The sequence below is a fragment of the Caretta caretta genome, chromosome 22, assembly GCF_965140235.1.
Source record: "Caretta caretta isolate rCarCar2 chromosome 22, rCarCar1.hap1, whole genome shotgun sequence".
NCBI classification, from domain to species: domain Eukaryota; kingdom Metazoa; phylum Chordata; order Testudines; family Cheloniidae; genus Caretta; species Caretta caretta.
In genome coordinates this window covers 15,429,157-15,455,425 of record NC_134227.1, presented here as the reverse complement: position 1 = coordinate 15,455,425, position 26,269 = coordinate 15,429,157, and the positions used below count along the sequence as shown (strand labels likewise).

Sequence of the window (26,269 nt, the reverse complement as noted above, 5' to 3'; positions counted from 1 at the left end):
CACAGCTCACTTCATCAGATGTGTACCGTGGAAACTGCAGCAGACTTTATATACACACAGAGAATATGAAACAATAGCTATTACCAGCAGGACAGTGGGGTGGGAGGAGGTATTGTTTCATATTCTCTGTGTGTATATAAAGTCTGCTGCAGTTTCCACGGTACACATCTGATGAAGTGAGCTGTGGCTCACGAAAGCTCATGCTCAAATAAATTGGTTAGTCTCTAAGGTGCCACAAGTACTCCTTTTCTTTTTGCGAATACAGACTAACACGGCTGTTCCTCTGAAACCAAGGATACATGGCAACACTTTTAGATGGCAGGAGCTGCAGAGTTGAAGGTTCTTGTAAGTTTATAATGATTAACTTATCATATAGCACTGTCATCTGAGGATCTGAGGGAGAGAAGCACAGAGGCAGTAGGAAATCCATGGATGCGACCTGGATTCCTAAGAGAATAGGGAGGATTGAGGCTAAGATGACATGATCTCACTGTCCTACACTGGGGTGCATTGGAGTTTGAAGATCTGGGGAGGCCATCAAGTGCGGCGTTGCCAGCATTCATGATTTTATCCAAATCTTGTGATATTTGGTGATTTTCTTAAAACCCTAGCTCCTGGAGTCATGAGACTGCTTGAGAATCTGCTACCATTGCTGATGTGTAGTGCTTATATCAGTGTAGCTTATGCACTTTTATACTGATATACCTGCGATTACACTAACGAGGGCTTTTAGTGGTATAAATATGTCTGCAAAAAAATCGCATCCCTAACTGACGTACCTGTAACAAGTAAAACTTTTAAGTATAGACCATGAAAACATAAAAGTAGGTTTCTAGCTCTCCTCATTGCGGAAAAAGCTTGAAAATGGGACAGAAGTGACCCTACCAGCTGAAAACCAGACAGCAAACAAAAAGAACCAACCTTCGTTTTATTTTATTTTTTAAATCTCACGCTCTTTAAAAGCCAATCTAATGATTTTGGTGGGGACTGAGTCAAGATTTTTGAATGCTTAGGGCTGGCAATAGTGCAGCTATGCTGGTCTCCAAACTATAAAGAGCAGCTTCAACATGCAGCACACACCGTGCCAGTATCTGAACTCAATAAATAAGGCTGTTCAGGGGTAAAAATAGGCATGCATCTTTCAATTCCAAAGAAATGCATTGGACAGAGCTTCTTGGAAGTATGGGTTGACAGAGATTTTGCTTAAAAAAAAAAATCACATAGGGACTGTCTCTCCTTTATATGCACATTAGGTATTCATGATTTACTGCAAAATTATTTAGCGTCAACTCCTTAGCGTCAACTACGGCAATGGCTTTCATTTTTAATTGGTGTTCTCTCCTCTTCTCTACCCCTCTTAAAACACCTCCTCAATATTTATTGCAAAGGAAGCCAGCATCAGTCTAGACACTCTACGGTAGTCATAGCAGCACGCATAGTAAAGCAGACTCTCAAAACCAGGAGAGTTTTAGGCCTCGGCTACACTTGAAAGTTAGAGCGCATTAAATCGGCACCGGGCGCCTTAACTCCTGAGGTGTCCACACTGGCAAGGCACTTAGAGTGCCTGGACCCCGCAGCTGGAGCGCTCCTGGTAATCCACCTCCATGAGAAGCAGAAAGCTTTCTGCGCCCCGACTGGAGCGCTGGGGTGTCAGTGTGGATGATGTGTTGCATTACTGTGCTGTGATTGGCCTCCGGAAACATCCCATAATCCCCTGAAGTCAAGTGGCCACTCTGGTCATTGTTTTCCAACTCAGCTGTAGGCATGCGGATATCCCCTTTCAAAGCTCCATTTCTGACAGCCGGCATGCTTATCTGCTCTGGGACACAAAGTAAACCATTACTGTGGAATGCTCCTGCTGCAGAGGCAGGCGTGTGTGTGTGCATGCATGTGTGAGAGAGAGACAGAGAGAGAGAGGTGGGAGGGTGGGGGCTGATGTCGGGTTCCCCCTGCTGCTGTCTGAACTTACAAGATAGCATGCTGACACACTCTGCCCCCCCATGCTTTGCAAACCCTTTCCAAAGCACACTGCAGCCACTTGCATGCTCGGTAGGGTGACCAGACAGCAAGTGTGAAAAATTGGGATGGGGGTTGGGGGTAATAGGAGCCTATATAAGAAAAAGCCCAAAATATCTGGACTGTCCTATAAAATCGGGGCATCTGGTCACCCTAATACTGGGATAGCTACCACAAGGCACTGCTCTCTGTGGCGTTGCAAGAGCTGCTAATGTGGACATGCTCCACAGTCACAACGAGCACAGTGTGAACACACAGCAGCGTTTTCCCCGCTGCTGTCTCCGAGGGCTGGTTTAACTCCCGGCACGCTACATCTGCAAGTGTAGATGTAGCCTTCGTGCCAGTTCTTCCCCCATGCTACGCCTTTTCTAGATGGCTGTCACTTTTAGGCTCACAGTTACGTGCAAGAGCTGTCAGTGTAGAAAGTGGTAGGGGCTAGATGCAGCACAGGTGGTGTTTTGTGATGCTGCACTGTGCCTTCCTTGAGTACCACTGCTGACTGAGTGTAGAACTTGCTAATGCCGCAGTTAGGGACACACTTTGAACTGGCTGACATGCCATCAGCCACCATCTGGAGAGCAAGCCATTTAAGTGCAACCGTGATAGATGGCAAGCTGGCCTGCAAGGAACGGGCATTGCAAGTCATAGATTGCCTAGTCAGCGTGATGCAAAGAGCTGTGGCCTCAGGTTGAACTGTGATGCTGTTACACTGCTAGCATTTCATTTTCATGCAAGGAATAATTTGCACTTCTTAGAAAGCTGTCGGGCTATTGAACACTCATGCAAAATAGCTAGATCTGGATCAGTTGTAAAACTTCTGCATGACGAATAATTTTAGAAATACTCTCCCACGTCTGTTACTTCTACTCTAGAGCAGGGGAGAACTATGCTATGGCAACCAGATTATGCTAGCGTGACTGAAGAGTTTAAAATGGCAAGGCCTTTGAGTCTCTTACCCCAGACTTGGCTTCAGAGCCAACCCTGATAGTGAGGTGAGGTGCTAAGCAGTCTGGAAGGTGATATTCTTTAGCAGAGAGATGCTAAAGTGGGGTGCTTTCTATCGGTCTTTGGCAGTTGTACAGAATAAAATGATAATAATACTTACACTTAGATAACACCTCTCATCTGAGCCTCTCTACAGGCAAAGAACTTTACAAAGGTGCGGCCTTAATCTCACAATCTTTACTTGCTGGCGAAGACCCATAGATGTCAACAGAACAGTTTATATAAGGGCAGCAGGATATGGCCCGTAGATATTATATTACTTTTATGAATAAGTCATTTTGAGTATGAGTGACTTGCACAGAGAGTCTGAGCTGGAAATCGAACGCAGATCTCCTGACTCTTTCTCCTTTGCTTGATCAGCCTTATGGCCTCCCAGAAGTTCAGGGTACACTTGTGATATTAGCCGGGGGAGCGGAAGAATAAAGAACAGAGCTGGCTTCTGGGACTTTCACAATCTGAGCTCAAGCGGGTTCCAAATTTGAAGGACAATCCCAAATATAACACATGACTGCCGTTTTCCGAGCACCTTCATAGCCAGATTTTCACAAGAGCTCTGCTCCTGTTTAGGCACCTCCGTGAAGTGACCAGATTTTCAATAGTGCTCAGTAGCTGCCATCGTTCTCAGTCAGAGATGCCGGGTACTGAGCCTTTACAGGGCCTCTCTAACGTGCGACAGTTACCTCAAGTTATTGCCCTTGAGCTAGCCTTGCTGGAGGGAGAGCCACCATGCTGCTGAATGGCACCTGACACACAGAGCAGCCTGAGAGCAGCACAGAGTGGCTGGATTAGCTCACGTTTCAGAGCAGCAGCCGGGTTAGTCTGTATCCGCAAAAGGAACAGGAGGGCTTGTGGCCCCTTAGAGACGAACCCATTTATTTGAGCACGAGCTTTCGGGAGCCGCAGCTACCTTCCTCGGACGCATTTGATTAGCTCAGTGACTGGATTAGCGTCTGAGGAGTTGCTGTAGCTGCGTGCCCACGGCATGGCTTGCTTGGGCATCAGGAGCACATCAGCTTCCACCCACTCCCAGACAGGCCAGCTTGCTTGAGTGTACAGCACCGCCTCACTAGAGTTAGAGACCGTTGTGTGTGGACAGGTTCAGGTTTGGGGCAAAACTTGCCTTACAGTTTGAATTTTCACTACAGCGAAGACAAGCCCTTTAAAATCGTGCCCTGGTTGGGTTTATTCATAGAAAGATGGAGAAGAGACTGAAAGAGTGAGATGGTCTGGTAATTCAGAGTATGATGTTAGTGCCCAATGGAGATCAGAACCCCCCTGTGCGAGGTGCTATACAAACATACAAGAAACAGCCTCTATCCTCAAGCGTTTACAGTCTAAACAAAGGAGGGAGAAACAGAAACATGGCAAGGTGAAGTGTCCCACCCAAGGTCACTGACAGAACTAGGATTAGAACCCATGTCACCAGTCCAGCCTCTCAGTGACTGGACCACACAGCCTTTCACAGTACAGCTCTTGTCTAGGGGTGGGAAGTGGGTCATGGGGAAATAGATGCTTACAGGGGAAAACTGCATCCAAGATGCCCCTGTATATGGGGAGAGGGGGGTGGTAAAGGGCTTGTGCTGGTTATTTAAAGTTAATACTACAATTTTTAAATTAACTGTAAAGAAATGGGAGCAATTCCAATCTAGCAAATACACATTGATTTGGTACTTTATCACACCAATTCTAGGGGCCTTTATCCAGTTTATACATGTTTTTACCCTGGCAAGTGTTCATTTTAAAATCCTTAGAAGTTTTGCCTGAATGAAGAATGAATAAAGCCTCAAGCCACGATCTGAGAAAACACTGAAGCATGTACTTAGCTCCATCCCTTTTCAAAAAAGCATTTAAGCATGTGCTTAATGTTAAGATCATGCTTAAATCCCAGCAAAGTCAATGGGATTTAAGCTCATGCCTGAAGTTAAGGGCACGTGCATGCACCCTCCTTGAACAAGGGTGCTTTCTGAATCCAGGCCTGATTAAGGGCTTTCAAGATGTGGCCTGTTTCTGCCTTCTAGTTTGCCATTTAAGGGCTCCATCCTACAAACCCTTACTTCCATATGTAGTCTCTCCTCTTCTGAGTCATCCTGTTCAGGCCAATGAGATAACATTCATGAGTAAAGACAACTCACGCTACCAGTAAGACTCATCAAGATCTCATCCTACTGCAACTTTGGCTTTGATAAAACCAGAAAAGTATTTGGAGAAAAATGTTCCCCCCATTTGTGAAGAGTTTCTCACTGTGTCTTGGGATCCTTCTTTATCTCAGTGTTTCTCAGTATTGCTCCTTCTCACCATTCCTTATTTCCTGTTCCCTTTTAGACTTCATATATATTATATATCCCCCCTCCCGCACTGGCCTTGTCTTAACCCCTCCCACAGTTAACTCTCAGACATTTAGGAAACTTAGAACCAAGATATGCCTTCAAAGATGTAAAGCTGAAATAACGTCATTGAACTCAGCAGACACTCTCCAGATTTACACTGATGAAACTGAAATTAGAATCTGGCCCACAATTTAAAACTTCCAGTTTGCAGACGTATACAACGGAATTCATTTTTATAACAGTAAAATAATTTTACTGTTCTATAGACTCTACCATCAAATGATTTTAAGGCTGGTGGCGTGGTGGGAAAAAGAGACTAACATTGCTATAGTAATGTATCACTCAAATCTGGGTCTTCTACATGATCAAAGTCAAAGGGTTCGTTTTTTAAAAGGTTTCAGCATTGCATAAATCTACTTCTGCTGGTATTCAAAGGGAGTGGAGTTAAGCCAATGGGGAGCCCCAGCCAAAAAGTTCTGATACATCTGGTGTTTTACTGGTGCCATCCTAACATCTTGGGTCAAGCAAAGGTAATAACATCTGAAGACAGGATAGCATCAATACCATATCCATTTAAATCTACGGATGGAATTTAAGGAGACAGGATGTAGTTACCTAAATTGAACTTTGGCCCAAATCCTGCTAGCTAACTGCCTTACTCTTATGGAAATTTCCATGTGATCTTTAACTTTTGTATTGAAGTGCATATATATAAAAATAAGAGGTCAAGACTGCAGCTTGATGTCTCAGCCAAAGGATGCACATTCTAATACTAAAATGCTCCCAGCCCCCAGCATTATGCCATGGCATTGATTCAGTACTGACTCAGAGGGAAGTGTGCCTCACACTTTGAGTAACTTAAGCACTTGGGGTTTTCTCAGAGGTCTCCCTTTCAAGCATTGGACTGGTCTGAACCTACTTAGCTTGCAGGATCCCAACAAGATCACAGCCCCAGGAGGTATTATTTAAAAGACAAAGTAAAAAAGTTCCTGAACAGAGTTCTCCAGAGCAGAGTTTCTGCTTTGGCATCTAAACCAACTGTATTAGCATCCCATCGTTCTTCCTTCCACCTTCCTTTATTTCTCAGACTTCCTTACTGTTGCATTTTGTGTGTCATTTTAGCTGTCAGATGGTGGTTAGCCTCCTTTTGGGGCATCTACTTCCCTATTTCCATCTTGTGGGTTTGCCTTTTCAGCCGTGTTGCAAGTGCTTTCCTACACATCCCTCATAATAAACAGATGCTTCCACAAGAAATGGGATGCAAGCACTTTGGACCAAAATAAGGACTTGATCTGCATGTACCTAGGTTCTTTGCACTCGTACACAAGTCTGTTGGGGGGGAGTCTTCCATGCACAAGGAGTACAGTATAAGTAAGTTCAAAAAAGAACTGGATTAGTTCATGGAGGTTATATCCATCGATAGGTACTAGATAATCAGGCAGGCAACCCTAAATGTCTGACTGCCAGAAGACAGGGGTTGATCAATCCATAATTACCCTGTTCTGTACATTCCCCCTGAAACTCTGGTATGGGCCATTGTTGGCAACAGAGAACTGGGCAAGCTGGACCATGGTCTGACCCAGTAAGGCAGCAATTGTGTTCTTATGATCAGGCCTACAGTCCATTTTTCAAACGTATGCATCTTAATAATTTATCCATGTCCTGCATTTAGATCTTCAATTATGCTCCCTTTCAAGGTACTAATCTGAACATCAACAAATAAATTAGGACGGCTTATTTGTAAACTGGATCCATAGTCTCCAATTACTTTGTATCTTGTTGGGTTAAATCTACATTATAAACAAACATGCCCATTCCTGAGAGTGGGGAATTTTAATGTTATATTTTGTTGCTCATACGTTTTGCAAACTTCCTGGCAAGTTTGGTCTTTGTTTTGTTTCTGCAAATACAAGGCAAATGTTTCAACATTTTCACTTAAAATGGCTTGAGCCAAAGTCCTCGATTCCAATCTGTGACTCCAATCTGTGGGGAAGTTTGGATCTGGATCAGAACTTTGTGTCACAGGGCTCATCTCTAACTTCAGATTCAATATACAGTAGACTGACACTTTATTTTCAGCCTCTAACTATTCACATTGATGCTTATTTCGTCTTAGTTGAGCTGGGAAGCCCTCCCCATAACTGGTTTGTTAGTCTCTGTAGAATGAAAGTGAATTCTCAGCATGACACATGGTGGGGTTGGGTTAGGAGGAATTAGCCCACAGTGTCTCCCACTGCTGCTGGTGGAAGTAACGCACCAAAACCTTGATGCATCACATTGAGAATTCACCCCAGGAAGTTACTAAGGCGGCAGCTTTTAAACTTGCAGTTCCTGGTGTAACTCTGTGCAACCGACTTCATAGAACAGCATCTGTCTGACAAATTGAGCAACTGTACCGCCCCCAAGTTTCCTGTTTTGAAACCCTGAGATGCTGGAAAATGTTAACACCAACACTTTAAAATGCTACTTGTTGAATTTATTTTTTCTCTTCAAGACCTCTGAGATACAAAAACTCCATTCAGAAAGCAAAACTTGGGGCTACACTAGGAAATGGCCATGGGGGGAGGGAGGGAAGTGTCTCTTTCTCCCAGAACTCTCTGGGCGAGATTGTAATCTCAGTGTGTTTAGCAAAATCTGCTCCTCTCTAGGTTTTAGGTTGAGCCTAGGGCCAGGTGTCAGGAGACCTCTCTCCTTCACTCTTCCAGGACTCACTGTGCAATTCTGGACAAGTCACTACCTCTCTGAGTTAGTCTCTAAGGTGCCACAAGTACTCCTTTTCTTTTTACCTCTCTGAGTCTTACCCCCCCCTCCCATCTGTAAAATGGAGATAACTACATCGGGCAATAGAACTGGGGCATGCTGCATCATAGTTCTTATTTGTGTTGCAGTAGTGTCTCGTGACCCCAATCAGGGGTACTAGACACTATACACACTATACATTACAGTACACACTATACACTATAAAGCACCCCTAACGAAAAGATGATCTCAGGCCCAAAGAGCCTACAGTCCACATATAAGATGGGAAGCTGCAGATGAACACAGAGACAGAGAGACAAGACAGCAAAATAACAGAGACACAATTATGGTTAGCACATTAAGTAGCAGCTGCCACGGCCAGCGAACCCACCCGTCTCCTCGCTCTGAGAAGATTCATAATAGATCCATGATCTGTCAGAAAGCTACCTATGATGGGATCCTGCTCTAACAATAAAAGGCCCTTGCTATAAGGGGCAGAGATGGTGCAAATCTCTGTTCCGTTCCTGGTCATTTCTGTATGAGGAACACAGGAGTAAGAGAGAAAGCATCACATTTGTCTTCAACCCCTGTGAAGGAACTTATTTATTTCCAATCAATATGACAACCACTTCCTTTTCTGGCTATCACTGTCACTCCAGATGGTACATTTGAGCACATTTAATCCTCTAACTTGGCTCCTTGCAAAGACATTGTCTTCCTGGTTAGCTAAAACTGTATTAGTATTTGTGGGGGAAAAACTCGATCTCTCACACTGTTGAGAAAAAAAATTGAATAACGAAAGCTTGCTCGAGTCTCAGCTGTGGTGCAAAATATTAGACCGGGTTTAAAGCCACTATTACATCAAATGCAGTATGTGTAGTATGATGAGTTCTATTTCTACTGACTACCCCCCTGCCCACAGGGGAATAACACTGGAGTGACTCCATTTATTACAACCTGTACATCTGAAGGCATTTGCACCATCAAATAGAACAGCTCGATGAGTTTACTAAAATTCAGATTCCTGTAAATGAGTTAACAGAGATAGGGCGTTACCTAATTTCTCTTCGAGTATACATTTAATGTCACCCACCAATGTTAAACTATTCGTATATCTAGCATTCCTTTTCTCAATGCCTGCCTGATCCCAAATTCTGAACCTTTGGCCGTTCAGCCGCCACTAGTAAGTATTGCCAACTTGCGTGTTTTTTTCATATGTCTTGATATGTGGGGTGTTTCTTAAAGCCCAACACCTGGAGTCATGTTATTTCCAGAGAATTTCAACTTTCATTAAAAAAAACAGTAGTAGTTATTGCTGGCCTCATGGTTGCAGAGAAAAGCTTGGGAAAAAATGTCAACTCAAAAGACTAAAAACCCAGAAAACAAAAAGAATCCAAAACTTATTTAATAAAAAAACAAAACACTTGAGGTGGGAAATACTGTAGTCTAAAGGCTCCTTGTTGTAATTCACGTGGTGTTAGCATTACAGTGCACTTCCAGGCCCCAACCTAGCTCAGAAGCCTTGTGTGCTTGGTGCTGTACATTCTAGATAGACTGGGAGAAAGGAAGTGTTGTTTCCTCCATTTTAGAGGCATTAAGAGGAACAGAGGTACATGGAGGTTTTGATGGAGATATGCCATTGTACAACAGTTGAGAAATTGGCTCTAAATAACTTGTCCAAGGTCACACAAGGAGTGTGGGGTAGAGCTGGGCACTGAATCCAGATCTTTTAAGGTCCAGGCCCCGACTTATCCAGAGGCCCACGCTGTCATTTTGCTTTAAACAAGAGATTTTTTTTTTGAATGAATGCGTCTCTCTTTATAAACATAAAATGGCTGCTAGATTCCTCTAATTTTGCAGATTGCTTTTTTTTTTAAGCTGTACTTCCCTCTTTGGGGTTTGATTTAACAAGCTGGCAAAGCAAAGAATTAAGGGGATGTCTTGGTGCACATGTGTTAAAGAAGAAAAACATCCTGCAGCACATATGAGTCTTCTGCCTTCAAGAGGTTACGTAACTAAAATATTAATAAATAATAATAATAAAAAAATAGAGCACGCACACACACACAGTCCCCAACTCTTCTCCACTTGAAACAAAAATAGTCACATGGCAGGATTGCATTTTGGGCAGCTGGATCACCCCCTCACGAAAACATCATTAATTATGGCAACTGTAAATTCACAATGTGAACAGCGTGCTTACCAATCCTGTTTCTGGTTGGGTTTCCTACTTCCCTCTCTTTTCTATTAATTGCCTTTGGTATTAATGAGTACTGAGATATGGCAGCCACTGCTCAGGGAAAAGGCAGGAAGAAACCCTCAATCTTACTGTGTTGTCATGTACGTTCTAGAAATATTTATTTGACCTAGGGGATAAAATCTTCCAGTCTATCTGTAGACTGTGCAGCCACTCTGCAACAATGTTCATTTGAAGGTTCTTGTATTTCAGAGGGGGTGGGGAGATCTTTGCAGAGCTGTGACCTGTTTATGGTATTTGCTGACCTAAATTAGGGAGATTTTCCCAAATGGTGTGTGTATTTTTAATGGGTCTCATGATTTAGCAGCAGAAAATACACCCCAGCCTTGTGACTGCTGTAGCGGCAACTAGAGTTATTTGGCCAAATGCTAGGGAGGAGTGTGGGTCCCACATTTTGTGTTAAAAGTAGCAGCAGAATAAGCTAGGATAATATTTAAGGGACTGACACAAAGCCCACTGAAGGGAGTGAAATTTACGTGTCTGACCAAAACAGTATGGTACAGCATGGGAGTTACTTGCCTGCAATAACACCTATGAAGTTTAGTTCTTAAAATGTATGCAGAAGAGGAAAATCTAGTAGGAACTTGTTCCTCTCCTCCCCCCAGCACCCAATAGGAACGGAATCCTTAGGGATTTCTGTGTGCACTCAGCTTATTTACAGTGGTTAGGTCATCGGAACAGGCATCAGAAACAATATCATGTGATTTAGGTGACCAATCACACAGAGCGAATTCTGAATATTGAATACTCAGAGGATCAACCTCTTCAAACTGTTTGCAACATGCCCGAATATGTCTGGGGAAAAACTAGAGGAGGTGGTTGATAAACTATTCAGGAATTTTAGCATTTTCCCCCATCAAATAATCAAGGAATTAGACTGCCTGAAAGAATCAGGGTCAGATATTTCACTTGCAACTATTTATTGAATGCAGTAATTAGACAAATGTGTCCATTTTCCCACCTTTGCTAGTAAAAATTATTTGGTGAATAATTCTGAAAAATGAATATTCATAAAAAAAATAGAAAAAAGGCCCAAACCTGGCAAATTAATTGTTTGCAAAGGATACACAATGACTCTCCTTTACTCACTGGTCATCACCAGGGTTTGAAACCAGGGACTTCTGCCCCAAAGCTAAGACCTCTGCCACTTAAAGTAAAGGAATACTGCTATTATCTGTAAGCAGTAGTAGGTGGTTATGGCTGTAGGTGGAGAAACCACTCAGGAGGACACAGCATACAGTTTACAAGCACATTCCAATCTGTTCTACTGCTGAGCTTAATCTTGAAAAGGTCTGTATCCTGTTATAAGTCCCCTGAGCCAGCAGCATTGTATATTCTATTCTTTGACCATAAACCACAGCAAGCTGGAAAGTTAAACTTTAAATATAGATATATATTTAAAAGCAAAAATAAATATATTTTATAATCACAACAAAAACACTCCACTTTATAGCACTCTTCTTTTAAACAGTCCCATTTGGCATAAATTATGACTCCATAATTCTTACCTTGCCATGTCGGGCAGCTACAAACCAAATCTAATGTTGGAAAGAGCCAGATTTTTCCATCATGTTTAATGCAGTTTCCAACAAACCCTTATTTACGCAGCTAAATATTTTATGGACCAGAGATTTAGGGGCTACTTAAAATGATGAATTCTTCCCCCTGAGGAGCTTTGTTCACAGATAAGACATTTGTACAGGCATGAGGCACCATCATAAAATAGGAGATTTAGTTTTTCCCCCTTACTGTCTCTAATGCTTATGCTCATTCACAAATCCCACAATGCTTGCGTGGGCTGATGGCTTCATTTTAGCTGGCTCAGAAGTAGAGAATATTGGTAGCATATTTGTGCTTGTGTCCACAGGCACATACGATGGACCAAGTTCTTTTTGACAAACATGCAGCACGCAGTATCACCAAGGGCAAAATTTGACCCTCTGCTCATATTACAATTTTAGAAGAAGAGTGGATAGATATGGGGAAATTCACGTAGCTCTATATAGCATCCAGTGGGGACAGTTTAATTATATCCTAAACATCAATTTTGGATAAGCAATAAACTCTCTGGAACTGTAGGTTCAAATCCCACTGGGGTTTACTCAGCCCTTCCTCTTTCTGAGCTCTGTGTATTTTAATGGGGGGGGGGGCGGTGTTTAGGAGGAGATGTTAAGACAGGAAGTCTCCACTGCTCTGTAGTACCTGAAGGGCTAGAGTGAAGTGGAGGACACAGGGGTGTTTATTTAAATAAGTGAACTGAGAAATGATAATGAAGTCAATAGGTTTGAGCATGTGTTTAAGTCCTTTGCTGGAGCAGGGCCGGCACCTTGCAGGACTGACCCCTAAATAGACAAGACAGACAAAAGGGGGGAGATAGGGATGATTATTGTCCCCATGTCACAGATGGGGAACTGAGACACCAACATCACAACAGGGCATCTGTGACAGAGCAAGAAACTGAGCACAGATCTGCACCCCTGTTTAGTGCCTTAACCACAACACCCTCCTTCTTCTGGATTTGAACATCCCGTCCCCACCCCCAGTTCTGGATAGTGTCCTTTTGTGGCTCAGGAAATACAGTCGCTTTTATTGTTCTGTAAAATGCACAGCAGGCAGAATTTGTTCTCCACAGAGAAAGACACATTGCTGTTCCAAAAATAGTAGTTTCTCCTTTTTCCTTTTCCACTGTGACATTTCATTCTGAAGATGAAAAGGCCATTTCCACCAGTACCTGTTAGCTCCTAATTCATTACCCCACAAGCTGCCACACCATTGATAGCAAAGGCGTGCTCTCTTTTAAATGGGGCTCCAGTAAGAAAGCAGAGCAATTAGCGAGAGGAGAAAAGATTTCTATGTGCTGTTACTGAGACTGAAGTTTCTCTTTATGGTTAATGCATCATTCCCTGAAAGTCATTTCCCTTGAAGTAAATGGGTTTTGGCCATTATGCTTTATGTTTATTGACATGTATTTCCAAGCTGAATTGACATTCCCCCCGTTACTGTTTTTTCTCCACCATGAAAATTACAGGAAGCCAAAATCCTTTTACAGTAATGAGTTAAGTTGTGTAGTACACAGGGCTATATGCTTTTCCATTGAACAGCTGTGGGCTGAAATGGGTATTGTGTGCTGTTTACTTATTAACTGCTAAGGTGTTATTCAGCTGTCCCTGTGCAGCAATATACCATTTATGCTGTGGCCTTGCAAGATCTTACAACTCAGGGTGGAGAGTTTGGCTGCGAGACTTCCTAGGAACATTTAGGTGCTGTTTTACTGGTGATTTAGAACCCCCCATTTAAACAGAAGCTTACTGGTGATTTAGAAGTGGGTGCTCTTCCTTCTGACTTGATACCAAATTGCTGCCTTAGCAAGGTTTTAATGGGCACGCAGATGACTGGAGAGTCCAAAGATTTGTGATGGCTGAAGATCTTACGGCACTTTCAGGAGAGATGATAGAGGTTAACAAATTCCAGCTTGCCCACTCTCAGTCCCCTCTGTAATTTCATTTGAATGCAGTATCCTCACCACCTCCTGCTCCGAACCGTTGTACTGTGTCCTTATTAAACACGTGCCTCGATCTCACCTCAGAGGTGGCTGCATGTGGTGGTGGATGAAGTGACTCCTTGTGTTAAGTCTGTTAAAAGCCACAAGGCTCAAAGGATTAGTAATGCTCTGTGAAGCCATTTCACCTGTAGGTCTCCATGCTGAGTCCAGCTCCAGTGAGTCACGACCTGAAATTATCATCTGATGGCTGCTTGGTGACCTGTCAGAACTGAGGTGGGCTCAGTCTAGGTCCTAACCTGAAGTAGCCATTTCACAAAACCACCCAACTGAAACCGGCCTCCATATCAGACAACAAATTTCAACCCCATGTGCCTATAGTTAAGCACCTAATGAGGTGGCTTGACTATGGATTTTCAGTAATTTTCAGAGGGGATGAATACGATCCACCGGCTCCCACAGCAGGTGGTCTGCGGATGTAAAGATCAGCTCATTTATTTAGGTGACTGCATATAAATGCACGTACCTAGCTGTCAGCACCCAGCTTTGAAGGTGTCGGCCTGAGTGCTAACGGTGCTGCGGAGACTAAGCACCTTGAGGAATATCCCTTCCGGGCCTGAGTTGATGGCTAACGAACAGGGCATTTGCGGGGAATTCTTTACTGTCCCTGTTTTGTGGTGACAGGGAAGGCATCAGTCTGAAGCACAGTTACCTTTCCCTTGCACTAAATAGCATGGAAAGAAACCGTTTCTCTGCCTCAAATGCCATGACAAAAATTTACCTTACACAGTGTTTCCTTCCTTGCGCTGAAAATTAAACTGGGCTGTGGGGGTGGAAGTGGGGGCAGGGGGATGCTCCCTGACAGAACCGGAAGGGTGGGAGGGGGAAAGAAAAGGCATTTACCTTCTGAAGTTGCTCGTGAACACGGGTGCATTTAGCCCAGACTAACATTTTTCTGGTTTCAGAGTAACAGCCGTGTTAGTCTGTATTCGCAAAAAGAAAAATTAAAAAAATGTTAAGGAGTACTTGTGGCACCTTAGAGACTAACCAATTTATTTGAGCATAAGCTTTCGTGAGCTACAGCTCACTTCATCAGATGCATACTGTGGAAAGTGTAGAAGATCTTTTACACACACAAAGCATGAAAAAATACCTCCCTAAGGACTTGTGGCACCTTAGAGACTAACCAATTTATTTGAGCATAAGCTTTCGTGAGCTACAGCTCACTTCATCGGATGCATACTGTGGAAAGTGTAGAAGATCTTTTATACACACAAAGCATGAAAAAATACCTCCCCGTATTTTTTCATGCTTTGTGTGTATAAAAGATCTTCTACACTTTCCACAGTATGCATCCGATGAAGTGAGCTGTAGCTCACGAAAGCTTATGCTCAAATAAATTGGTTAGTCTCTAAGGTGCCACAAGTACTCCTTAACATTTTTTAACGTCCTTCTGGATCCCTTGAGTACAAAAGGCAGCGGAGAGAGAGCTGCTGTCTATTCTAACAGAGCTTTATTGTACCACTCGTTCCAAGAAAACATTCATAGGTTCACGAAGAGAATGGAAGAGGGGTGGGTGGCAGCACGCTATGTCCCGCTAAACAATGCATGATGCCTCGAATGATCTGCTCTGGGGTCTGGAGAGAGTAAATCAGGGGCGTCAGCCAGCCTGTCAGCCCGCACTATGCAATGGAGAAATGGCTCGTTTCAAAGCAAGTGGGGCTTTGCAGGAAGTAAATTTTTAATGTAAATGGAGATTTGCTGCTGTGGATGCAACAGAACTTAAATGCATTAGATGCACCAAGTCTATGGTGTGGAGAGTTACGTTTCTACAGCATTTTAAAGGGTGTAAACCAGTGGTTCTTAACCTTTTCACACAACTGTACCCCTTTCAGGAGTCCGATTTGTCTAGCGTACCTTAAGTTTCACCTCACTTAAAAACTACTTGCTTACAAAATCAAACATAAAAATACAGAAGTGTCACAGCACGCTGTTACTGAACAATGGCTGACTTTCTCATTTATACCATAGAATTATAAAATAAATCAATTGGAATATAAATATTGTACTTACATTTCAGTGTATAGTATACAGAGCAGCATAAACAAGTCATTGTCTATTTGAAATTTTAGTTTGTACTGACTTCGCTAGAGCTTTTGATGTAGCCTGTTGTAAAACTAGGCCAATATCTAGATGAGTTGATGTACCCCTGAAGACCTCTGTGTCCCCCAAGAGGTACTTGTACACCTGGTTGAGAGCCACTAATGTAAACAAGCAAGAAGGGAGGGGAGGGGAGTTGTTTGGTTGGTCTGAGGAAGTTTGACTGGAAGCGAGTGGAAGAAACAGAGCTAAGGAAACTCTAGGGCCAGAAATGTAGCTGGTATAAACAGGCAAAGCTTCGCTAAAGTTAATAGGACTATAACAGTTTACACCAGCTGAGGATTGGCACTCCCAGGCTCTGCATCCCCAGGGCTTAGAGAACTGTGGAATAGTCTTCCACAGCTTCACTGTGTGAGTCATTTAGAGCTATGCTAGACAAAATGCATCTAGGTAGAACACACTAGGGACACGATGACGCTATGCAACGTTATGTCCTAATAGGAGTCATGTCCCAGTGTTCCACTGATTGCAATGGAATGCTGGCAGATAAGGGCAGCACAAACATTGAGTAGGAAGTGTTTTCATAATCACACATTTGCAACACTGCCCTTTCTGCACCAGTATTTTTTGCCTTCCTCTTAATTTCTCAAAATGAAAGCAAGTATTGGTGGGGAGAAACAACTGAATAGAGGGAATGTAGCCAACTCAGTGGTTTGAGTCTCTCTCATTCATGCATGTCCATGCTATTCCTGCATGGATATCAGAGTGCTTTCAAAAACATTAACTAAAGGTAGATAGGGAAATGAAGGCATAGCAAATCTTCACAGGGAGCCGTTGGCAGAACTAAGAGTATAATGCTGGAGAGCACAGACTCCATTCCCCGGTTCTAAACACTAGACTAATTCCCTCACAGAGCCGTGAACCCAGAAGTGCTGACTCCAGGCCCTTTGCACTCATTTGAAACCAGTATGTTCTCCAACCCCAACTGTACGTTCCCTCAGAAGATAATAATGCAGGATATTCTTATTGATTCTATCAGCTCAGCCTACATGCACTGTCAGCGGTCAGTTTAAAGATGTCAGGAAGTCTTCACTTTACAATAAGCCATACCATAATATTTAACAAGTTTGAGGGTATCAGCTAGCAGCTGAATAGAGCTTTTCCTGTCATGAGGCAAATTTTTACTGCATAGAGTTCTGAGACAGATTATACTCTCCATAGAAGAATATGAAGGCAGCTGCTTAGACCAGTTTAACAGCTGGCAAATAAAACCAGCCACTTCCTAAGCTGGTCCCAGCCCCATGTTCCTGGACCTGTTGTGAGGACAGCAAGCAGAATTGCTACCTTTACAGAAGCTGTCCATGTAGCTGAATGCTTCTGCTGCTTGATCCTGGGAAAGATGCCACTGTATGTATATGATTTATTATTCAAGGCTTCAAAGCCCTGAATTTCAATGTTGTAGACTCTCTGGTGCAACCACTGGGGTTCACCTCTCAGTGGGATCCGCTCAGTCCCCTTTCTCCTGATGGGACAGTGACACAGGGTCCCCCTTGATATGACATTTTGGAGGCATCCTTCGAAACTGAGGCAGTCTCTGCTGCACAAGGCGTGTTTTGTCCCAGTGCCCTGCGTCAAACCTTCTCCTTCCCCATGACGTTGTACAGCAGGCAGTGTGCTGGGCAACACATATCTGACTGGATCAGACTAACGGCCTATCTAGGTCTAGTATCCTGTCTCCAGCAGTGGGTGGCACCTGTTGCTTCAGAGAAAGACACCCCTGCAGTAGGAGTTATGAGATAACCTGCTCCCCAGAGAAGGTTCCTCCTGACCCACAATTATGAGAGGTCAGCTTATGCCCTGAAACATGAGGTTTCTATCCTTTCCAAAGTTCTTCTTCATGTTTTAATATACACAATTATATCCGTATAAACATCTACTCCTGTTCTGAATCCTAATGAGTTCTTGACCTCATTGACATACTGTAGCAATGAGTTCCGTAGACTAATTGCCCACTCAGGTATAACTGCTTTTCAGTGCAATATATCGATATTTGGGGAAACATTTTTTGGATAAACAGGTGCTATCCAAAATTAAATTGCAGTGTATTGATTTCCTCCTGTATTTTCCTGACTGCTCAACAACAGAACACTTTGGTGCATTTTTATTTAATCTTTGTTAGAACAACAGGGAATATTTATGCACTTAAAAGGGAAAAATCAGGACGGGAACGGGATCAGTTTAGCAGGAGCTGCACACATTTAAGGAGAGTAATCACTTTAGATAAGCTATTACCAACAGGAGAGTGGGGTGGGGGGAGAGAAAACCTAGATTTGTGCTGGAAATGGCCCACCTTGATTATCATACACATTGTAAGGAGAGTGATCACTTTAGATAAGCTATTACCAGCAGGAGAGTGGGGTGGGGGGAGAGAAAACCTTTTGAAGTGATAAACACCCATTTTTTCATGAAAAGAAAAGGAGTACTTGTGGCACCTTAGAGACTAACCAATTTATTTGAGCATGAGCTTTCGTGAGCTACAGCTCACTTCATCAGATGTTTACCGTGGAAACTGCAGCAGACTTTATATACACACAGAGAATATGAAACAATACCTCCTCCCACCCCACTGTCCTGCTGGTAATAGCTTATCTAAAGTGATCAACAGGTGGGCCATTTCCAGCACAAATCCAGGTTTTCTCACCCTCCACCCCCCACACAAATTCACTCTCCTGCTGGTGCTAGCCCATCCAAAGTGACAACTCTTTACATAATCAAGTAGGGCTATTTCCTGCATAGATCAAGGTTTTCTCACATCCCCCCCACCCCCATACACACACAAACTCACTCTCCTGCTGGTAATAGCTCATCTAAACTGACCACTCTCCAAGTTTAAATCCAAGTTAAACCAGAACATCTGGGGGGGGGGGGGGGTAGGGACAATTTGGGGACAATGTATACCTTCAGATCAGCGGCACTGCTATGGGTACCCGCATGGCCCCACAGTATGCCAACATTTTTATGGCTGATTTAGAACAACGCTTCCTCAGCTCTCGTCCCCTAAAGCCCCTACTCTACTTGCGCTATATTGATGACATCTTCATCATCTGGACCCATGGAAAAGAAGCCCTTGAGGAATTCCACCACGATTTCAACAATTTCCATCCCACCACCAACCTCAGCCTGGTCCAGTCCACACAAGAGATCCACTTCCTGGACACTACAGTGCTAATAAACAATGGCCACATAAACACCACCCTATACCGGAAACCTACTGACCGCTATTCCTACCTGCATGCCTCCAGCTTTCACCCTGACCACACCACACGATCCATTGTCTACAGCCAAGCTCTGCGATACAACCGCATTTGCTCCAACCCCTCAGACAGAGACAAACACCTACAAGATCTCTGTCAAGCTTTCTTACAACTACAATACCCACCTGCAGAAGTAAAGAAACAGATTGATAGAGCCAGAAGAGTTCCCAGAAGTTACCTACTACAGGACAGGCCTAACAAAGAAAATAACAGAACGCCACTAGCGGTCACCTTCAGCCCCCAACTAAAACCCCTCCAACGCATTATTAAGGATCTACAACCTATCCTAAAGGATGACCCAACACTCTCACAAGTCTTGGGAGACAGGCCAGTCCTTGCCTACAGACAGCCCCGCAACCTGAAGCAAATACTCACCAACAACCACATACCACACAACAGAACCACTAACCCAGGAACTTATCCTTGCAACAAAGCCCGTTGCCAATTGTGCCCACATATCTATTCAGGGGACACCATCACAGGGCCTAATAACATCAGCCACGCTATCAGAGGCTCGTTCACCTGCACATCCACCAATGTGATATATGCCATCATGTGCCAGCAATGCCCCTCTGCCATGTACATTGGTCAAACTGGACAGTCTCTACGTAAAAGAATAAATGGACACAAATCAGATGTCAAGAATTATAACATTCATAAACCAGTCGGAGAACACTTCAATCTCTCTGGTCACGCAATCACAGACATGAAGGTCGCTATCTTAAAACAAAAAAACTTCAAATCCAGACTCCAGCGAGAAACTGCTGAATTGGAATTCATTTGCAAATTGGATACTATTAATTTAGGCTTAAATAGAGACTGGGAGTGGCTAAGTCATTATGCAAGGTAGCCTGTTTCTTCTTGTTTTTTCCTACCCCCCCCCCCCCCCAGATGTTCTGGTTTAACTTGGATTTAAACTTGGAGAGTGGTCAGTTTAGATGAGCTATTACCAGCAGGAGAGTGAGTTTGTGTGTGTATGGGGGTGGGGGGGATGTGAGAAAACCTTGATCTATGCAGGAAATAGCCCTACTTGATTATGTAAAGAGTTGTCACTTTGGATGGGCTAGCACCAGCAGGAGAGTGAATTTGTGTGGGGGGTGGAGGGTGAGAAAACCTGGATTTGTGCTGGAAATGGCCCACCTGTTGATCACTTTAGATAAGCTATTACCAGCAGGACAGTGGGGTGGGAGGAGGTATTGTTTCATATTCTCTGTGTGTATATAAAGTCTGCTGCAGTTTCCACAGTAAACATCTGATGAAGTGAGCTGTAGCTCACGAAAGCTCATGCTCAAATAAATTGGTTAGTCTCTAAGGTGCCACAAGTACTCCTTTTCTTTTTGCGAATACAGACTAACACGGCTGTTCCTCTGAAACCTGTCATTTTTTCATGGTCTGTGTGTATAAAAACATCCTCGCTGCATTTTCCACTTTTATGCATCCGATGAAGTGAGCTGTAGCTCACAAAAGCTTATGCTCAAATAAATTGGTTAGTCTCTAAGGTGCCACAAGTCCTCCTGTTCTTTTTGCAAATACAGACTAACGCGGCTGCTACTCTGAAACACATTTAGTAGTTTTTCCCTAGGTTATTCCAGGCTGAAAATATTTGCTTTGTGCCCCCTGGTGGTGGTTGTTTTTCTCTGCTCTTCTTAAAGCTGAATGAGATGCCCCATATTTTCATATCCATCCCCTTTGATTTTCATGCTGATCAAAAGGCCAATAAGTAGGTCATTTTAAAATCCTGTTAGCAACGGATCTGAAACAAAGGGGTTTATCTATCATGAAGCACACCATGTGAAAGAGAAAGAAAACAGACACTGCACGCTGTCTTGTGTAAATTGATCAGGCAACATTTAATTTTATTGAGTCTGAAATAAGGTGCATTTGGAATAGATCCAGATTCCATGTATGTTCACATTTAGATAAGTCCTGCTTACAAATGGTGCTGATATGACATGTGAAGTGCCATAGGGGCAGCTAAGAGGTTGAGCAGGGAGCAGGAAGACATTTTTGTAAGCAGTGGGAAACCATATTCTCTGTGTTTGTAAATAAAACACTGCAGCCCTTTGACAATGAAAACCCGAAGAGAGAATATACCTCCTAAGCCGGGTATTCTTGCAATGAGGCAATGTGTGAATGCTATGTTGTCAACCCCTCACCTTCCAAAATCATGAGTCAGATCCCAGAAAGTCACAAGATTGGCTAAAAACAATTATAAGTTTTTTTCTAAAAAAAGAAGTTTGGAGTACTTTTTGTTTGACTCCTAGCTTTTAAGCCTTTGGAGTGTGCTCAGGTCACTTTTTCAAACTTTTCTGTGCAACCATGAGCACTAGAAACATAAAAAGAAAAGGAGCACTTGTGGCACCTTAGAGACTAACTAATTTATTTAACACGGCTGCTACTCTGAAACTAGAAACATACTTTTCTTAAAATGAAAGCTGAGAGTCTCACATTATCACATGTCTCCAGAAGCCGGGGCATCACGTATGACATTAAATATCATGAGGCTGACAATAAAATTGGAAGATCTGGCATTCAACGCTGTGACTGGGTTTAGGTGATCTCAGCACGGCACGTCTCTGCCCCTGCTCTAACCTTGCTGCCTTTCAGAGAAAGCAACTCCACCGCCCTCTGCCCCATTGACTGTTCTTGGTGCCACAGTTGACATTAACTTTGTCGCTCAGGTTAGCTAAAGCCAGAGTCTGACTCAAGCCCTCATTTAAGCCGAACAATGGTGCCACTGCTCAGAGGAGCTGAGTTCTCTCTTCTCCCATAGGAATCCAGCTCACCTGAGGACAGGAAGTAGTGGGTAGGAAGGAGCAAAACTTCAGCCTGGCAGCGGTGGCTGGACCTGCAACAGCTGAGCAGACTGTCCATGTTTGGATGGCCCTTGCCACTACCACCTTGAACAGGGGCATGGTGCAGTGGGTGGGGCATCAGTTCAGGGGGCGTGTCTATGGGCCTGGATTGCCTTAATCTACCTGCACTTGACTCCACAAATAGTTTCATTGAGTTAAATTGGAGCATTCATTGAGAAATGCATTATTCACCGGGAGTTAGGACATCAGACTCTGGCCCTTAGTTATTGCCGCTGTCTGCAAATCCAGAACCACAGGTACCAGGGTTTCTGGTGGCTGCAGAGTCCAATTCAAGCAGCAGATGTTACTATCCACTTTCTGTCTACCCATTAACACTAACAGTGGAATATTCTTTTCCTCCCCCTCCTCAGACAAAAAGCACTGACATCCACTGGCGGAAGAAGTGTCCAAGCAGCATGTGACTGGTTGGTATGAAGTAATAAATAATTTTTAAAAGTGGATAAGATTTATTTACCATACTTTACAAACTGTAATGTGAAATGTTATTTATGGAAGCTCCACGTCATTGTTTGTTGATACCAGGGCAGTACCTAAGGGACACAAGAAAGATCAATGCCTCATTGTGCTAGGCACCGTAAGACATATGGTCAGAGACAGTCCCTGCCCCGAAATGCTGACCATCTCAATAGGCAAGGTCAAGAAAGGTGAGAGAAAGGAAGTTTTATCACCCCCACTTCACAGTTGTGCGAGTTTGAGATCTAAATTCGCAAAGGGAACAAGAGTTTTTGGGTGCCTCGGTTTTGAGTGTCCGCACTGAGAACAAGTTAAAGGGCATGTTTTACAGAGAGTACTGAAACTTCTGCCTTCTGGAAATCCGGCCCCTTTAACATGTTTCAAATTGGGTACCCAAAATTATTAAGCACTTTTGACACAAGGTCACCCAGAGAGCCTATGGCAGAACCAAAGACTGAACGAGTCCCAGTCCAGAGACTTAACTGAAAAAGCAGACTTCCCTCCTACTTAGTAATAATAACTGGGCCACACTGGACATATAGACAGCAGGAATGTACATTTCCATGCCTGGTCCCTTGGAGATCAGTGGCCCCAAGGCTAGTAACATGTGGGGAGTGGGGAAGAACTCTAATTTTGGTTCTTTCTGCTACAAAAATATGGGTCTTTTTAATTTAATCTCTTACTCAATATTTCTGCTGTTCTTGAATAACCACCTCTTCCCTTCTCTCTCTCAGGTTGTTCTCTCATGTGGGGGACCCATTCCTTGATGACCCCCTGCCTCGGGAATATGTCCTCTACCTGCGCCCCACCGGCCCCTTGGCTCAGAAGCTCTCTGATTTCTGGCAGCAGTCGAAGCAGATCTGTGGGAAGAACAAGGCTCACAACATCTTCCCACACATCACTCTTTGCCAGTTCTTTATGGTGAGCCAGCACTTCTCATTCAATTGTCCTGTGCGTCTTTTTTGGCAGCAACCATTACCAGGTTCAAGCAGGTTGAGTTACATATTTCTCCACTCATTGTAAAATGCTTTGTGCTCGAGGGAATTCAGGGAATATTATTACTGGGTTTGCTTGATGCACACCAGGCTGGGAAGCAAAATGTTTGTTAAACAAGTCCATTCCAAGCCACCACTGTCTTAACAGAATAATATCACTGGAGACTAGGTCCTTGAAATCTGCTGAAAAATATGTTTGCTCATTTTTCATTAGAGTTCTAGGAGATGGTGTCCTGCTGGAAGTCCTGCTGATGCATTGCACTTCTATACGGTGCTATATCCAGGGATCTTTTTAAGCACTAATTAAGTCTCACAGTTCCCCCCGCTGAAGCAGAGAAGTGTCACTCTGCACACTTTACAGATGGGGAAACAAGCACAGAGGGGTGACATGACTTGCCCTTGGTCACAGAGTAAATGAATGGCAGAGCTCAAAAGAGAATTCATGAGTCCCTTATACTAAATTGGTATCAGTCACAGACCGGCATCAATATGGTCTTAACGATTGTCACGTGTATCGCTAAAGTTCTCATCACCATATCATCCGCATATCTCACTAAGTAGACTATACACAGATGCTCCTCCAAGAGGCCACTGTTCGGTACTTAGGGCAGTCATATCACAATCTTATTCGTTGCTTGGCTGGCCTTTCCCCAAAGAAAATCAAATCCATAACCACTTTTAATCTCACCAGCTCTCCTTCGGTACCAAACTGGAATAACCCGCAATTTTAATGTACTAATAGCTCAAAACTCAAATCTTCCTGCCTAACCATGGACACATTAACCATAAAAGAGATTACTGAACAGACATCTTTAGCCTGCTTCACATATCTTCATGAGAAACACCAGCTACCCAATAGAGCAAGGTCCTTTCTATAATAAGCGTGGACTCAAAATTATAAAGGAGGTGGGGAATTGTTGGCAGACAACAAACAATCCACTTAAAGTGCACCTTAAAAAGTATGTTAGCCAAAAACATTTTGTGGGTAACACATACAAATGGTGAACTCCTTGATTTATCCTACTGACTGTACCATGCAAGAAAAATGGGAGAAGATGCTAAACATTTCCTTTTGCTCTGACAGGTGGGACAATATCTGGCATTGTATGTGCAGAACATCCAGTTCTGTTTTTGCATTTCATTCAGAACAAAATTCTAAAGAGATGATATCGGACTCCTGGGCAAATGCTTAAAGCTGGACTCGCCCCGCATAGCAAATATTGGAGTTGTGGCAGCTGCAATGCAAACCTGTCTCGGATAGTCTTTGAATGGCAAAATATGTCCATGTTTTGGAAGAAAGCGTTTGGTGCTCCGGGGTAGAGGTTTCCCCCACATCAAGCCTCTGTTTTGGGCATTCTAGGAAATCCACCTTGTTTGAGTAATGCCAGGAAATGGATTGCTGCAGCACTCAGTGGCTAAAAGAGTCATTTGACGGAAAGGGAAATCTGCTATCCCCTGCCCCACGCACACATTCTTTGATTGGCTGACTGAGCTAAGCTAAAAAAACTAACACTAACCTATAGAGGCACAAACTCCACCTATGAATGGAGCTCTTGAGAGCTTTACCAAGAGTCTCCCGCTAGATTGGGCTTCTGATGCTTCTTTTCTGGGGAAAAGTGTGGGGGGTGTTCGGGAATTATTTATCTTATACTCAGGAGTATTTATCTATGAATATTTCATACTGTGTTAAGATTAAAGCTGTACTCCTGCTTTGTCATTGTATTCGACTATATAAGAATGGCTATGGTAAAACTTCTGAAAAATAAAGTCGAAAAGCAAGACACCTGACCCATCTCTTCTGGGAATCACAAGAAAGAGAAAGTTCTTCTTCGGAGAGGGTCACTGATGTAACTAACTTTGGAAGGCTACTATGGTGATGGGCATGTTGGAAACATGATAATCACTGGTACAGGCCTGGTTTGCCATGAGTAATTAGATATGGATGCGTCTTTATTTCTTGGGAGACAAGATTAGGGAGGTAAATGGATCAGTAATCTGTAAACAGAATGTCTGTATTAGCTAAAATAAAGGGGAACACCCAGGGAACCATTTACAATGGACGAGATAGCAATGGATAAGATAAGCCTGGAACCTAAGGTGAGGTAAAGAGTAAGTTGTGTATGGACAGTGCATGCTGTCCTGGGATTGGTTCCTATAAAGTTACCAAGCCAATCCCAAAACGTGTAATGTAATGTATAGTAAATGCAATGTATGGTAAACATATGTAAAGGAAGAGGTTTGCTGCGTAATTTTGGGGGTGTGGTCCGCCTACACCCACCCCTATGCTTGAATCTAATCAACTCAACATAACTTTGCTCTATGCCAAATAAAGGCGCCTGAGTGACGAGCGGAGATGAGCTCAGTTCTTGGGGAACCAAGTGGAAGAGGTCTCAGGGGAACCCCAACCACTAGGCCATACAACAAATGCAACAGGAGAGTGAATACCTCTGAAGCTGGTTAGCTGAAACATTTGAATGCAAATCCATGGAAGAGTTTTTTGTATTCACTCAGCTCTTGGTTGTTTCATTTTGTTTGATGTATATGCTAGTTCTTTACATTCTTCTACTTCTATGAAAGTCCAAGGTGTAAAACCATTCAGGTCCATCACCCTGAACCCTTCCTTTCTTCTCTGAGTACACTACAAGGGTATATACGGTCCCAGTGAATGAATTCCTGCCCCCTAAGGAA

At 43.4% G+C, this 26,269-nt stretch overlaps 1 protein-coding gene across 1 annotated transcript in view; it reads left to right on the top strand.

Moving 5' to 3' along the window:
• UBASH3B (ubiquitin associated and SH3 domain containing B) overlaps positions 1 to 26,269 on the top strand; it is a 109,215-nt gene that overhangs the window by 42,300 nt on the left and 40,646 nt on the right. Inside the window, exons 2-3 of the mRNA XM_048827438.2 lie at positions 22,484 to 22,537; positions 23,321 to 23,507. Coding sequence (XP_048683395.1) covers positions 22,484 to 22,537; positions 23,321 to 23,507 — 241 coding nt within the window. The remainder of the gene's footprint in view (positions 1 to 22,483; positions 22,538 to 23,320; positions 23,508 to 26,269) is intronic.